Source organism: Eublepharis macularius, chromosome 13 (genome assembly GCF_028583425.1).
Source record: "Eublepharis macularius isolate TG4126 chromosome 13, MPM_Emac_v1.0, whole genome shotgun sequence".
Classification (NCBI taxonomy): Eukaryota; Metazoa; Chordata; class Lepidosauria; order Squamata; family Eublepharidae; genus Eublepharis; species Eublepharis macularius.
The window spans coordinates 60,395,952-60,411,072 of NC_072802.1; the positions used below are offsets into that span (position 1 = coordinate 60,395,952).

At 42.8% G+C, this 15,121-nt stretch overlaps 1 protein-coding gene across 2 annotated transcripts; it reads left to right on the plus strand.

The window, feature by feature from the left end:
* Positions 1 to 334: 334 nt before the first annotated feature.
* On the plus strand, positions 335 to 13,852 carry PGAM5 (PGAM family member 5, mitochondrial serine/threonine protein phosphatase). 2 transcript variants are annotated; one of them, XM_054997121.1, is made up of 6 exons: positions 335 to 659; positions 6,895 to 7,073; positions 8,440 to 8,565; positions 10,125 to 10,213; positions 10,798 to 10,931; positions 12,481 to 13,852. In XM_054997121.1, exons 1-6 carry the CDS (start codon positions 388 to 390, stop codon positions 12,629 to 12,631), a joined length of 951 nt encoding a protein of 316 aa, XP_054853096.1. In that variant the 5' UTR covers positions 335 to 387; the 3' UTR covers positions 12,632 to 13,852. The 2 variants fall into 2 exon arrangements, with proteins under 2 accessions (XP_054853096.1, XP_054853097.1); XM_054997122.1 differs by having other exon boundaries at positions 10,801 to 10,931.
* The last annotated feature ends 1,269 nt before the right edge of the window (positions 13,853 to 15,121 follow it).

Genomic DNA, 15,121 nt, shown 5'->3' on the forward strand with positions numbered 1-15,121 from the left:
ACAGCCACACCATTTCACCCAGTACCCCCTGGAGAGAAAATGGCTGCCTTGGAGGGTGGACTCTGTGGCATTATACCCCGCTGAGGTCCCTCCCCTCCTCACACTGAGCCTTCCCCAGGCTCCACCCCCCAAATCTCCAGCCATTCCCCAACCGGGAGTTGGCAACGCTCCGAAGGCGAGGCGAGGAGGCAGCCCTTCCCCCCTCCCTTCAGAGCCTGCCTCCCGCCTTCCCTCAGGGACGCGAGGAATCTTGTCCCGCGCCGCGCTCCGTCCAAGGCGGGAGAGGCCTCGCCTCGCCAGGGCGGCGCTGTGAGGGGCGTGACGAGGCCGCGGCGAAGACGGCGCTGCCTCCCCGGCCTCGGTCGCCCCTTCCTCCCCGCTCCCTTCATGGCGTTCCGGCGCGTCTTGGCGGTGACGGCGGCCGCTTGCGGGCTGGCGGGCGGCTCCGTCCTCCTCTCCTCCGTCGCCATCGGGAAGCAGCAGCAGGTGGCGGTGAGCAAGGCCGGCGGGGACGCCCCGGATCCCGCCTCGCCGCCGCCTCCCGCGTCTCCGCCGGGGCTGCTGCTCCTGCCCTCGCCGGCCGCCTCTTGCCCCGCCGCGCCGGGCTGGCTCGAGAGGAACAACGGCGCCTGCGGCTACTGGGACAGCAACTGGGACAGGTACCATGGGACGAAGGGTGTGTGCGTGGGGTTCACACGTGCCCTTTACAGACGCGTGTCAGTTGGCGTGCACGTGTGAAGGCCGGGCCAAAAGGTGGTTTACATACACGTTTCACCTTCCCTGCACGGCCAAAAAGACAAATAAGTGGGCACTAGATCAAAGCAAGCCTGAATTTTCCCTAGATGCTAAAATGACAAAACTAAGCTTTGATCACATCATGAGAAGACAAGATTCTCTGGAAACGCCAATAATGCTAGGAAAAGTGGAAGGCAGCAGGAAAAGAGGAAGACCCAAAATGAGATGGCTGGACTCAGTAAAAGAAGCCACGTCCTCCAGTTTGCAGGATCTGAGCAAGTCTGTTAATGACAGGCTGTTTTGAAGGTTTTTCATTCATAGGGTCGCCATAGGTCAGAGGCGACTTGATGGCATATAACGCACACACACATAATGGACATAGGTCAAGCCAGTTTTAAAGGTTGGTCAGTGGTTACTAGCCATGATGGTTAACGGGAGCCTCCACATCCAAAGGCAGTAAAGTTCTGAATACCAGTGCTGGGAAGCAACATCAGTGGAAAACCTCGTTCTTTATGCCCCGTTTGTTGGCCTTCTAGGACAACTAGATGGGTAATGTGTGCTATATGGACCTCTTGGTCAAATCCAAAAGTTCCACTCGTGAGTTCTTAACTTCTTCTGAAGTGGTGAGGAGGAATGTGTTCTAAGTGTGCTCTACGGTGCTTTTTTATTCTTGCCTCATATGTTACAAGATGGAGATCTGGTTATAATAATAAGAGGTGTTGTCTTTCTTTTCATCATTACTGCTTCCTGTTTCATTTCTTTGTTTCTACATTGTGTTACTTCACTACCTTTTCTCTGTCTTGCTCCAGAAACCCGAAACAGCTTGAAATGTTTGCTTGTTGCAGCTCATATGCTTTTGTGCATGTGACCTTTTTTAATGCAACAAAATTATTAAAATGTGACACACTGTAGATAAAACAGTTGTATAGTAACTTGCCTTGTAGCTTACGTGTGTCTATCAGAGACGTTTGAAGCCAAAAATTTCTAGGAGCAAGGGCTTGTGATTTATCGGTCAAACCAGTTTTTCAGAAAATGAAAAGGAAGCAACGTTGTTTTGATTAAAGAATATAAATATTAGGTTGAGAACAGAGCAAATTGCAGGGCTCGGGTAATTAAACAGAATGAAAATAGTGTGTAAGATGACCCAGGAGCATCCATGGATGATCCTCTTTATGATTATACAAGATGACTAAGAAACTATAGCCCAGTGTTGATGATAACCTGCCTGTGCCTGGTATTCAGTATTAAACTTATCAAGTTGATAGTATAGTCTGTTGGCCATGCTCACTGTACTTCACTTAAAAGGATATTTATTTTAGGATTCTTAAATGCTACACTGTTATCTAATAGAACTGTGCTAATAGAGGTCTACTGATTGAGTTTTAAGAGACATATTCTCAGCAAAGTTGCACCCTTCTAAGACCATTGACTACTTTTGGGCTTAGAAGAGTGTAAATCTGTTTGGGGTTATGCTATGTAGGATTCATACCCAGACTTTAAAAAAAAAAGAATTATAACATTTACTTTTTTTAAAAAAATGAACTTTCTTATTTTAGAAAGCATTTTATTTTTATCCATCCTGGTAGGAATATCCTTGATTTATTCTGTATGGGTTAAGGCTGTTACCCGGCCAGTTAAAGAAATTTTAGTCACCATGCATACATTTGTATGTGGTTCGACAAGAGTTCTGAATTAAGCCCTTCATAATACCAAACTATTAATAGTGATTGGGAGTGTTTTAAAGATGAGTGAAGAACTTGGGTACATATTCCTTTCTGTGTTTGGGACACCTTTTTAAGAGTGTGTTATGAAATTGGCTGCCTCTATTAAATGACACTCTTAATCACCTTGTTGCGCTAACAATCGGGATTTATATAATCCTTCTGACTGCTCATATGGTTGAAATGTGGAGTCTCGTCTGCAATGGCTTTTCTGAGCTTAGCGCAGAGTGGATGCAGTTGCACTTTGAATAATTAAAACAGGGTGCGTGTGAAAATGATCTTGGAATAAGAGTTGTCAAACTTGTATTCCAGTTTATCTCGCAGTGCCTGGAAATGTGTTTACGTTTTTATCCCATTCTTCGGTCTTCATAAGAACCCCGAAAGATGATGACTGTCCCACATCTCCCAGTAAACTTTGTGGCAGAGTTAAGGTTTGAACCAGTCTGTCTAGTCTCAAGTCCAACACACTAACCACTGCACAATATTGATATCTAACTTTCTGGGTACATGAATGGTGTATAGTACCAGGTGCATGAAGCTAAGTAGGTATGGGTCTGGTGAGGATCCAACTGGAAGATCTGTGTATGCTGCTTTGAGTTCTGTGTTGAAGGATAAATGAAAGGTTTTAAAAAAAAATTATCTTCCATTGAAACTCTTCCCTTGGAATTATTCCTTACCATTAAGCAGCTCACGTGTTGTGCACGTCTGTTGTTTGGGTTGCAAACTTACCATCAAAGGGACAGTTTTTATGCATGTGACAGATTAATATTGCTCTTGGATATTGATGTTGTTGTAGTAAACAGTAAATATAGTGCCATCCAATTCATGTCAGAGATCCCACTGCACTTTTCTGTCTGTCTGGTGCTGTGAAAGAACCTGGGTAATCTTTGCTTCTGGGCACAGATGAAGTGTGAATTAGCCCTAACGAAGTGTAAGTTGCCCCTGAGCTGCTGTTTACATTTTGGCCTTGTTTGTTGAAATGCTGTTGTACCTGGGGTGGAGGATTGAAATTGGGCAGGACACTGACAGTCTTCAGTAGGAAGAGGATTCATTAGGTTTTAAAATCCAAGGCAATTGATATTGGCATGAACCTACAATTTTGGCTTAAACCCCCTAGTCCTAGACAAATAATTCTTCTAAACTAACCCAGCAAACATAATTTATTTCCCATTTAATACATTTTATGTTGACTCTGCTGTTAATTTTTGTAGAAGAACCTTAAATCCCCAGTGTGAGGTCTGATATATACATAACTTTTTACTTTTACTTTATCATTTAAGAACAAATAGCTTAAGCAGATGCCATAATGGTCATCTCCCAAATAATACCTTTGTGTTGATTTCTGTACTAGCTCCTTTGTTTCTGGAAACTCCATTTGGGTTCAAATAAAGTTTAGTGGTACTGCTTGTCTTCCGAGTTTTCAAGATGATGTACAATAAACCTTAGAACATTGTTTCATTGAGGTTTTGTAGTTAACATGCTTATATTAGAAGTCTACGCTTTGATTTTTATTAAGCTCCTCTCTGGAGATGTGTAGGTAAATTATCCCCACAGTTTAATAACACTAAATCTGAGCAAAAATCCTTCAGGCTTTTAATTTCCTAATGAGCTAGCACCACTGCCGTTGTGGAAAGTGTGGGCGAGTATAAGTGATAGCCTTATTACAAACTAGTTATGTAGGTGCTTCCTACTTTGCCCGTTCATCACCAGTTAGGAGTCGTCCACATCCACTTGGAATGGATTGTTTCCTCCCTTGACTGGAACCTCCTTGTTTTCACTTATGCTCTTCAGTGTAAGCAGTACACCTTGTCCTGGGGAAAATTGGGCCTTCAAACCCCTTTCAGTTCCCTTCCCCCACCCTTCTGCTGTTTGTAGCCCTTGGTATAAATCTCTCTGCTGATTGTAACACTTCATCTAACAAATGGCCCTGGCTCATGAAGACAAACGCCGTAATACATTAATATTTATAATAATAATAACATAATAACATTTGATTTATATACCGCCCTTCAGGATGACTTAACACCCACTCAGAGTGGTTTACAAAGTGTGTTATTATTATCCCTGCAACAAAATGCCCTGTGAGGTGGGTGGGGCTGAGAGAGCTCCAGAGAGCTGTGACTAGCCCAAGGTGATCCAGCTGGCTTCGAGTGGAGGAGTGGGGAGTCAAACCCGGCTCTCCAGATTAGAGTCCTGTGCTGTTTCTTAACCACTACACCAAACTGGCTCTCTTTTGGGGTGCTACAAGACCCTTGTTGTTCATGATTAATCAGTAGCTGAAATGCAGTGTAATACAGAAGACTCTCATCTTTGTTTAAGGAGGAAAGATTAGTTTGATCTAGGAAGCTTGTGCGGGGAAATTACTCTGCAAGAATTAAGACGGGAGGAGAAAAATATCAGATGAATCACTTTATACTATCATCATGAAGGCAACAAGTGTAGAAATAGTGCTAGAGAGTCTATGGAATTACTTATGGAACAAAGCGTGGTGGCCTTTGAGGCCCTTCAGCTTTTTTCCATTGTGTGAAAAATCCAAACAGTTTAAGAATAACTGGTGTTTTTTTTAAATTTTGTAACTTCTTTTAAAATCAAAGTTTTGGAAAGCTGGACATGTTTCCTAACCTCCAACATAGGTCTGTTATGATTTGTGTTAAAGAATAACTTAGAAGTATGAGGGTCACTTCGGCTTTTGAGACATAAGATGTTCTTGGTAAACATGCCTTGTCTAAATAGGTAAAGACAGTAACTGCAAGCGTGTGCAATGCTGTCATCTTGGGGATTAAAGAAGGTGGATCCTAAACATCTTTTTTCCCCCTGGCTGTCAAGACACAGCTGACTTATGGTGACTTCATATGGTTCAGAGATGTTCAGAGATGGTTTGCCATTGCCTGCCTCTGCCTAGCAACCCTAGACTTCCTTGGACGTCTCCCATCCACGCACTAACCAGGGTTAACCCTGCTTAGCTTGCGAGATCAGGCTGGACTAGGCTGTCCAGGTCAGGGTTAATTCTCATATTATATGTTTGCACATTTCTTTTTAACACTGAACCACTTTTTAACATTTAAAGGTGAAATAATTGATAAAGAGGGGAAGTGAATGTATACAAAGCACACAAGCAGAAATGAAGGCCTCTGTAGAGAGCTGCTCTGAATGCCTAGCTTTTATGGATCCCATTTTACAACTTTGACCAGTGTGTTTTGGCTTTTCAACATAGTTGAATACCAATAGAAGGTAAACAGGTAGGTCTGCTAAAGAACTGTTTTCCAGCAAAGCATCAGTATAGATTGGGCATGTTACTGTATGGTGGGAATCCTTTGCTATAGACTTTGTTGCATGGCAGTTAATTCTGTTCTGGAAGCTAAAGAGATTAGTGACTCTCCTAGGTCATGCATTTCTCCGTTTAATAAAATTTTCAGAAGAAATTTAGTACCAAGAACTCTGTTCACTGTACTGCTAAAAGCCAAGGCAGCAAAAGCAAATGGAAAATAAGCTAGTAATAGGCAAAATGAAGGATTAAAGGTCTTTAGATTTTAGCTTCCACCACTGTCAATCCAGATTTTTTTTACTGCAGATAAGGCTCACAAGATAAGGCAACCAAACCGTTGTATTAACAGTGCAGTTGATATGCATCAGCTAATAGTTCCAGATACTGGGGAGTTTTAAAATTCCAGAATCCTTTACCGATAACATTAGTTCCACACTCAGCATTCCTCTCACAGCAGCTTCTCCCCCCACTCCTGCAAAATGGCAAACCACTTTTGCAGGTAGTACGGTTTGTACAGTCTTATTGTGATACTGCAGGATGGTGTTGCTGGTCCAAAAACACTAGTCAAAAATCCCTGGGAATAATTGTGCTCAGTCTCTTGGGCATTCTTAAGCAAAATAGCTTTTTGCGCATCTGTGATAAGGCAGAGAATCCTGCCTCCAGTGTTCATTATGTTGTGTTTTTGTGAGTGTTGCCTTTTCTCTTTTGGCATGCAAACTAACGTAGGCCAGCCTTTCCCTTTTTTTGTCCTCTCCTCTTTAAAACTTAGAGATGATACTTGAATGCATGAAAATGTCTTATGTTTAGTCAGACTATCAGTCTGTGAAGGTCAGTATTGTTTTGACTGGCAGCAGCTCTTCAAGTGCTGGTTTTTCCCATCACCTAGAATTTTTTTTTTTTAACTGGAGATGCTGGGAATTGAGCGTGGGATCCTCAGCATGCCAAGCAGATGCTCTGCTACTGACCCACAGCCCTATCTCCACTTAATGGAGGTGCTGAGTCTGTAAAAGAGGAATTGTCTGAGGAACGATAAGAGAATGTTAGTGTAATCCAAATTGAAGCTCGTGTACTTGGTTGAAAGAACCCGTGCTGCCCAAAAGAATGAAGCTGAGAATGCTTCGTTTCCCTAGTATTGGTTGTCACTAAGCGATTAACTTTTCGAATTGCTTTCAGGAGAGAACCAGTGGCTCTTATTAATCTAAAGAAGAAAAATGAAGAGACTGGAGAACAGGAACTCTCTTCTCGCCTAGACCACTACAGAGCAAAAGCCACTAGGCACATATTCCTCATACGCCACTCTCAGTACAATTTGGATGGGCGCTCAGATAAAGACAGAACTCTGACTCAGTTGGGTATGTACGCATGGCTCATTGCTGGGTTTTACATCTGTGTTAATAGCCCACGGAGATTCTTTAAACCTACGTACTAGGAACATAAAAGCAGTTTAGCAGGGAACATAAAACAATACTTGGCATCTTTTATTGTGATGATGATGGTGATAATGATAACAACAACAACATTCGATTTACATACCGCCCTTCAGGACAACTTAGTTCTCACTGAGAGTGGTTTACAAAGTATGCCATTATTATCCCCACAACAAAACACCCTGTGAGGTGGGTGGAGCTGAGAGAGCTCCAGAGAGCCGTGACTAGCCCAAGGCCACCCAGCTGGCTTCAAGTGGAGGAGTGGGGAATCAAACCCGACTCTCCAAATTTAGAGTCCCGCACTCTTAACCACTACACCAAACTGGCTTTTCCCCAGTGACAGCTCCTGTAGCAAAATGGGTTTAGGTCAATAGGGAAAGTATTGCATATATTTCAGTCTGCCCCCATTCCATTTTTTTCGGTAAAACAATTCCCCCCCCCCCCTGGATCTTTAAAATGTTTGGAAATTCTACATCCGTACTTATGGGGCCTAAGATGTCACTTGACTAATGACCCCATAGTAACAGAGAAATATCACAGTTGTGATGTTTTCAGTTAAAGGTTTATGTTTTTGGACTTCTTCCCCAGTGGGCCCACTCAGCTATCGGTGTCTTTTGTCTCCTTGAATACATGAATCAGACTGTTGCCCCATCAGGAGCAGTCCTGCGTACTCAGAATGGCAGCAGATTTCCAGGGTCTAGGACAGAGGTCTTTCACATCACCTACTGCCTCTTTTTTAACTGGAGATTGAACTTGGGACCTTCTGTTTGCACAGCAGAAGCTCTTCCACTGGACTGCAGCCCCTCCTGAGCAGGATAAATCACTTGTTTGTTGAATGTTTCATCATTGATAAGTCTAGTTAAATTGAATGATGGTCTTTAAGAGTGGGAACTCTTGGAATAAGAGCAAGGAAACCCCTCTATAAGAAAACGAGTGTCAAGCTAATCTGGGTAGCTTGCTACTTGTGAGCTGAGCATCATTCAACTGGTAGCAGATAATGCCTTTCCTTTATTGATTCACAAAGATCACAAGAGTAGTAACAAGAAAGCAACATACTTGCATGAAATCTTACTTTGACTTGGGATAGCTGCAACAATTTCTTTTATCCAATTGAACAAAGAATGCAAGCATGAATAGCGATAGCAGTCATTGCCATTCTGAAAATGCTGCATGTTTTTGTATCTAGACAAAGGGGGGGGATACATGATATAGCAGTCTTGCTGTTCTCCTGTGAACATGCCAAAGAAATGTATTGCTGAAAGTATTATTCATACGTAATCCTGCTCCTTAGGTCGTGAGCAAGCCGAATTAACCGGGAAAAGGCTAGCAAGCTTGGGACTGAAATTTGATAAAATTGTACACTCCTCTATGACCAGAGCATCTGAAACAACCAACATTATCAGCAAGCATCTTCCTGGTGAGTGGCTCCTGTCGACAGTCTTGGGGTACAATTTCTGCTTAAATAGCTTTTGTAGCTGTCAGCATGCACTGGGGCATGCAGAGTAACTAAAGCCAGTTATATCCTAGATATCCAATGGGTTGGATGCCAAGAGCAGTGAACAGAAGAAAAGTAGCAGCTAGGCTGCTCTGCAGAGTGCTGGGCAAAACATGTGTGCTGTTCTGTAACCTGTTTCTTCTTAGGGAAGGGGAATAACATTTTTTAACTGAGTTTTTCCTAATGCACATTGCAATGCATAAAAGCCCTTTTGCATGTTGTGACAAACTATCAGTAGAATAATAAACACTTTCAGAGGCCAAAAAGATGAGCTGAAAATGAAGGAAAAGTCTACAGGCAGGTAACTCGAGCTGTCTGTACTCTTATTTGCTAAATGTTGTTTTCAGTTCACTTTTTAGACCTCTCCTCTATGCTTAATTATGATTTTGTCCTAATTGATAGCACACTTAGTCTGGAACACTTTGTTTACTGTTTGTTTGGTCTGCCCTGTACTTGAACCAAGGCGCATATAACTAGACTTTTTTCATGCAGTCCTGACAGATGTAGTCAAGGATGCCAGCTTTGCAACTCTGGTATCTCCTGTAACTTTTATAGTGGAGTAGACAATAAGACGATCATTGAGGGCAGTTTGTTGTGTTACAGTGTTGCAGATTGTTTGAAAAGTGGTTCTTGGCAGAAATTTCCTCTGTTAAAATGTAGAGTGGCTCCAATGTTGAAAGATCGCTCACCTCTAGTATTGGTGACCGCAAGACTGATTAGGAGAGGTTGATACTGAGTTAAACTACAGCAGATCTCTTTGAAAAGCACACAACTCGCTTTAAGGAGCAAGAGGGTCGAAGGCTGGAGCCTCCTGTGCGAGAGATGCTCTGATGAAGGTCTGATTTCATGACATACAGCTGGCGCAAGTCCGCTACAACAAATGTGCACATTTGGGATGGCTCTCAAGAATAAAGAGTAACTGAGATCCAGCACACTCAGTAGCAGGAAAGTAAACAAAGACCAGCTGTCGAAAAATCACGCTGGGAGATAATGCTATCTCAGGCACTGACAGCAATGTGCCGTACAAGCTTGGCTAGAAAGGTCGGGCACTCTGTCTTATGTCTGGAGTGTCTGTGGGCCTTCAGGAGCAGATGTTAGTGATTGTCAAAAGCATACGACTGATGAAACCACTAGAAAATAGATAAGAGGAATATGTGGAGGCTCAAACTACAGGAGTGGCTGAAAGCGCTTAAGGAGTGGAGTGCGGACCAAGGACCCAAGCATACTGCGAAGTAAGAAACAGCTTTGTGAGCTTTTAGCAGAGAATGCCAGGGGAGATGTTAAATAATATAAAGGGGAGGTGCTGGAAGCTGTAGGAGGACAGAGTGGTTAAGGTGGCTTGATAGGGTAGGGAAGAGGGCGATCAAAGGGAATCCCATCAACAGCCCTAGTGTGTTCAGGTGGCCTTTGTGAATTTCTGTGTTGGGATGCGGGGGTGGTAGTACCTGAAGAAGCTTTTTTTTGTATGTTTTGCTCCTTAGGGGTGAAGAAAGTGAGCACTGACCTGTTGTGTGAAGGAGCTCCTATTGAGCCAAACCCTCCTATCTCTCACTGGAAGCCAGAAGCTGTGGTAAGAGTTTTGGGTGACTAGTTGTTGCAGCACCATCATAATTTTGCATTGCTCTTCAGACTAGTTGGACAGATTTCCTTGATTTTATGTTGATCCACAGAACGTATCCCTACAGCACTGATTTCCTTAATCCCATCACTTGTCTCTTAATTCGACCTGCTTTGAAAGCTGAATAGCTTTTTATTCCAGAGTGGGGCCTGTAACATTCAAGGTCTCGTGCTCTGACCTTGGTAAATTGAAGAATATGAAGGAAAGCCTCGGTTGTTGATCCAAGGGAATGGAGACATGCTGGTGGCTGAGAGCTCTCAAAACCTGCAAATCTAGACTGTTAAGAGTTCTGTAGACCCTATAAATAAGTGGGATCACTACATCCAGCATTGTCTGAAGTTTCCAGTCTTGAGAGGGAGCTCCGTGGAGAATGTGTTGTCATAATCCAGGAATTTTTAGTGTGGCCAATAGCCTTCAGCTTTTGACTGGAAAAAACAGAATCCTTTTCAGCACCTGACTCTGTCCTTGAAGGAAGAAGAAAAGGACATGCTTTGAAAAAAAAATATCCATGTCAATAACCTTTTATCTGCCCTCAGCAGTATTATGAAGACGGGGCTCGCATCGAAGCTGCGTTTCGAAACTACATTCATAGAGCTGACATAAAGCAGGAAGAGGATAGCTATGAAATCTTTGTCTGTCACGCCAATGTCATTCGCTATATAGTATGCAGGTAATTATGGGACTGAAATAATCTGCAGAAGGAGAGTGAGGGTACCTGCTGAGAGAGTGGCTTTTAAATCAGGTTAGGGCACTGCATGGTAGTCAGTTAATGCTGGAGAATCAGATGCATTTTGCAGGTGTAAAATATTTGGCAAAGATGAGTGTCCAGTGCTGTATGAACAGCTGCCCACGCAGCATATGATTGCAGGATTAACTTTAAGCTTTTCCTGCAAATCCTTATTTTTGAGCAGAGATTTCAAAATAACAGTCTTTCATACTAAATTAATTTCAATGTTAAAAATAGAAAAGAAAGAGAACATAAAGCTTTCTCTCTTGTCCTAGCTTGCAGAAATTCTAAATTATCTACCAAAGTGTAGGCTATCTCCCGGTATGTCATTTACAGAGGAGCCCTAGTTCTTTCGGAATGAGCTCTCTGGGTGGTGCCCGTTGCCTTGTAGAGCCAGAATAAATTTCTTTAGAACATTTCACATTAAACTATACAAAAAGGCATTTGTTTCAGACTATTCTTGAAGCCGAATGCTTCAAGAATAGTCTGAAACAAATAAGACAGTGCTGAACTCAGTGTAGGTTGCCTGTGTTGGAAGGGCAGCAGTGGGAGCTTTTGTGATGATTAAGGATGCGAAACAGTGCAGGGTGACTGCGGGCATGTTGTATTTTGTATCGAAGCACCGGAAGACAGAAATATGTAGAGCAGCACTCCTGTGAGTGGACTTCCAGTTCCTGTGTCGGCTTAAAGAACCCAGCATGCCGATTCAGATGTTAAAGGAATTTAAGATTGTGTGTTCAGCATGCCATGCCAGTGTGTCACATTTGATGTGACAGCAGGGGCCATGTGGTAGCAATAGTTTACACTGAACTGCGTGTTCACTCGAATTTATTTTGAGCCAGAAAACTCTTTGGGTCTCAACGTCTTTAGCAATGAATAAGAAAATTTTGAGAGATGTGGGCAAGTAGTTGAATTTCAGTCCCATTCTTAAATGGGAGTCCTGGAATCAAAGGCTAGGGGCTACCTAATGTCTGCTACCGGTGGCCGCTTTTTCAGTAGAGATTCAGTTTGAAGCATGGCCTTTGTACAGCAGACACTTTATAGCAGCTGTTCTTCTGTAACTTTCCATCAAAACGTGGCTCTTGACTCCCACAGGGAGGTTGGAAATTGTTTTAAGCATTACGTCTAATATTGTCAAATGTAAGTCAGTTACAGTTTCGCTAGGAACTTTTATCTAGCTTTATGTTAGAAACACACAAATTACTTGAAATCGTCTCCCAGTAATCATTCCCATCTTGTTAAATTGCAGTTAGAATCGGCAGTGGTGTGTGCTTGCATGTGGTGTTGGTGCTTAACCAGATTAATATGCAAGCGGTAATGGGCAGCTGATGGTGTACCAACTTTCTGTTGGCATGAAACAGATGGCATGTTAAAGTGTTCTCAGAGGGTTGTGCTGTGTTCTAATGTGTGCAAACAGAATTATTGGATTCCCGCTGAACACCACAGATCACTACAATGATTGCTTCCCCTCTTTTTGTGTGTGTGTGAGTAGAGCATTACAGTTTCCTCCCGAAGGCTGGCTTCGAATGTCCCTCAACAATGGCAGCATCACTCACTTGGTGATTCGTCCTAGTGGCAGAGTGGCACTTCGAATGCTCGGGGACACAGGGTTTATGCCACCAGAAAAAATCACACGCACCTGAGTGACCGAGACAGTGGTCTTTATGGACCCACCTGGAGCCGCGTGCAGTGGTACAAAGCTGTGGCTCAGTAGACTATTGAGTTTCAAAACTCTGCTTAACAAAGCACCTGCCCTCTGCCTCATGTAGATGTAAGCATGAAGGCCTTCCAGCATGGAAAAGGGCACACACAAAGACATGGCACATGGTGCCAAGCACTGCTGCACTCCATGCTCTACAGGCTTGCTGGAATCTCCTGTTTCATTGAAGTGATTGGGGCCACTGCACCAGTACTTAATGGACTGAAGAGATGGAAGGATAGAAATCTATCTACCTAGCAGCTGACACAAGAGTAAGCTTTACCTTGCTGCAATAGGAAAACTCCTCTGGCTTCTTTCTCCCTCTGCTGTGAGAGTAAGTACAGCATGCTTAGAAACCCAATTCTTTATTCCATCAGTAAATTTAAAAAGTATCAAGGCGTCTAGGTATATACTAAGGCTGGACCTATGGGAGGGGGAGTGGTGTTATTTCCAAGTGTAACTTGAACTTTTAATAGCGTTAGGACTTGTTTACTTTCTTTAATTCTCCCTGTAGCTGTCAGCTGAATCTGGTAAGAATATTATAAAAGAAAGGAACAAAGAATTTTAGGCAGCAGTTTCCTCCCTGCTGTACTTTTATGTAAACTAAATGTCATCTGGGAAGTTGGGTTAACTCTGATGTGATATTCTGAGTAAACGTGGTCAATGACAGGAGGATGCTTTTTTCTTTCGTCCCCAATTACTGAAATGTTCTTTAAACAAGTGAGCCCTTTTGCCTTACGTGGCCCCACCCCCTCACAGCCAGGCTATGCCCATTAACTGGTGCCATTAACTACTACTGTGGCTGGTTACTTGGATCATTTTGTCACCATACACCTTAGGTTAGAGAGCACATCTGAGGCCACTCGGTGCTATTGTGTCAAACTAGAAATAATTAAGTGAACCCCCTCCCCCCTTAAGAGCACAACCCATCATACTTCTGAATCAGATCCGAGGCAAGCGAAGCAGTTCTTGGGGAAACTCCATGCCTAACAACTTGTGTGCACTTAGAAGTGTGGCCCAGAACCAGGCTGAGGGTAAGGAATTAAGATTCTTCTGTGCTTATGGAAAATGGTGGTGGTCTGTCTTTAATCAATGCAAAAAAAATTTAAGTTATTCCTAACTTTGTAAAATGCCTGGAAAAAATTAAAAGTTTGTTTTAAAAGTTGTTGATGCAGCAGTCTCCACTGAATCTGTCTTGACTTTCTTGTCCATGCATGGAATTATTCCTACATTGCAGATGAGGAAAAGCTTTGTCTGCTAAGGCTTCCTAATAAGTCTATAGTGGAGGTTAGACTGGAACTGAGATACTTCCCGAGTCACACAAAGCTGTTAGCTATTGTTTGGTATTTGCTCTCGTTGGATCTGGGTAATACATTCGCAATTAATTGCATATAATACAGAGACAAGATCAAAGTTCTGTATGAAAACAGATGGCCTAAGAAGTAGTACTGAAAAGTCTGTTCCAACCAGCGCAAGATGAAACAATCCATTCTTACCCCGAGGGTGTGTTCATGCGCACTGTAGATAGCTTTAACAAGAATAATAATAAGTCAGAGTACATTAGACTAAACTGGCAGTATCTTGTGTTACTAAAAATGTTGCTAAGGTTTTTTTTCCCTATTAAAGAATTCTGAGTAACGGTCTACCGCAAAGCATAACCAGAGTCATTACCATTTCTGTTTGTGGGCATTTGTTTCTCACCTGGCATGTAAAGCCTGACAAGGAAGGCCATGTGGCTGCAATCTCAACTCCATAAAGGGCTGTGTCAACAAAGGATGTTCTCCTAGCTGTCCTCTGTTATGAATTGCAGTGACGATAGAGCATTCTTATGGTCCTGTTCTTAGCATTGTAATGATCGGAGGCAGTTTCTCATATCTGTCAAAGGGAGCTCTCTCTCTCAGAAGCTCACACCCATGGAAATCTAGTTGGTCTTTAAGATGCTATTGGACCCAAATCTTGATCTTTAATTAAAAAAAATTCTTTAGCCCTTTTTGTCTTCTTACAACTGAACTTGTCATCTTACTGATCAGGTGCTGCCTACCTCTGCTTACCCCTTGGCACACACTAGTCAGATTTTTTTTCTGGCAAAAAAATGGAGGGATTAGTGAAAGCAAAGAGTGGCAAGAATGTTTCCTGACACTATTTTCTATGTAGAACTTTACTGAGAGGAGCAGAGCCCTACCACTCTTTCCCTACCCTTTCCATTGCGGAGATTCAGTTGGAATGGTGCATGTCTGAAACTAATGAGCCTAGAAAATGGAGAATTCAGAAGAACGAATACATGGTGTTAACCATCACTGCTAGTGGGAGGAAAATGACATTGATATTCATTATCCAAGACACAGCAACGTACATCTTTCTATCCAGACTGCCTGCTACTGTAAATAAAAGAAACGCAGGTTTTGGAAAGGGGGAAAGATAGTGGGAACAAAAC

What these genes read in the sequence shown, in the direction of transcription:
- PGAM5 (XM_054997121.1), top strand. Translation starts at nt 388, where the DNA reads ATGGCGTTCCGGCGCGTCTTGGCGGTGACGGCGGCCGCTTGCGGGCTG. An exon ending in CAGAACTCTGACTCAGTTGG is followed by an intron (nt 7,074 to 8,439) that starts GTATGTACGCAT and finishes CCTGCTCCTTAG; the next exon opens with GTCGTGAGCAAGCCGAATTA. An exon ending in ATTCGCTATATAGTATGCAG is followed by an intron (nt 10,932 to 12,480) that starts GTAATTATGGGA and finishes GTGTGTGAGTAG; the next exon opens with AGCATTACAGTTTCCTCCCG.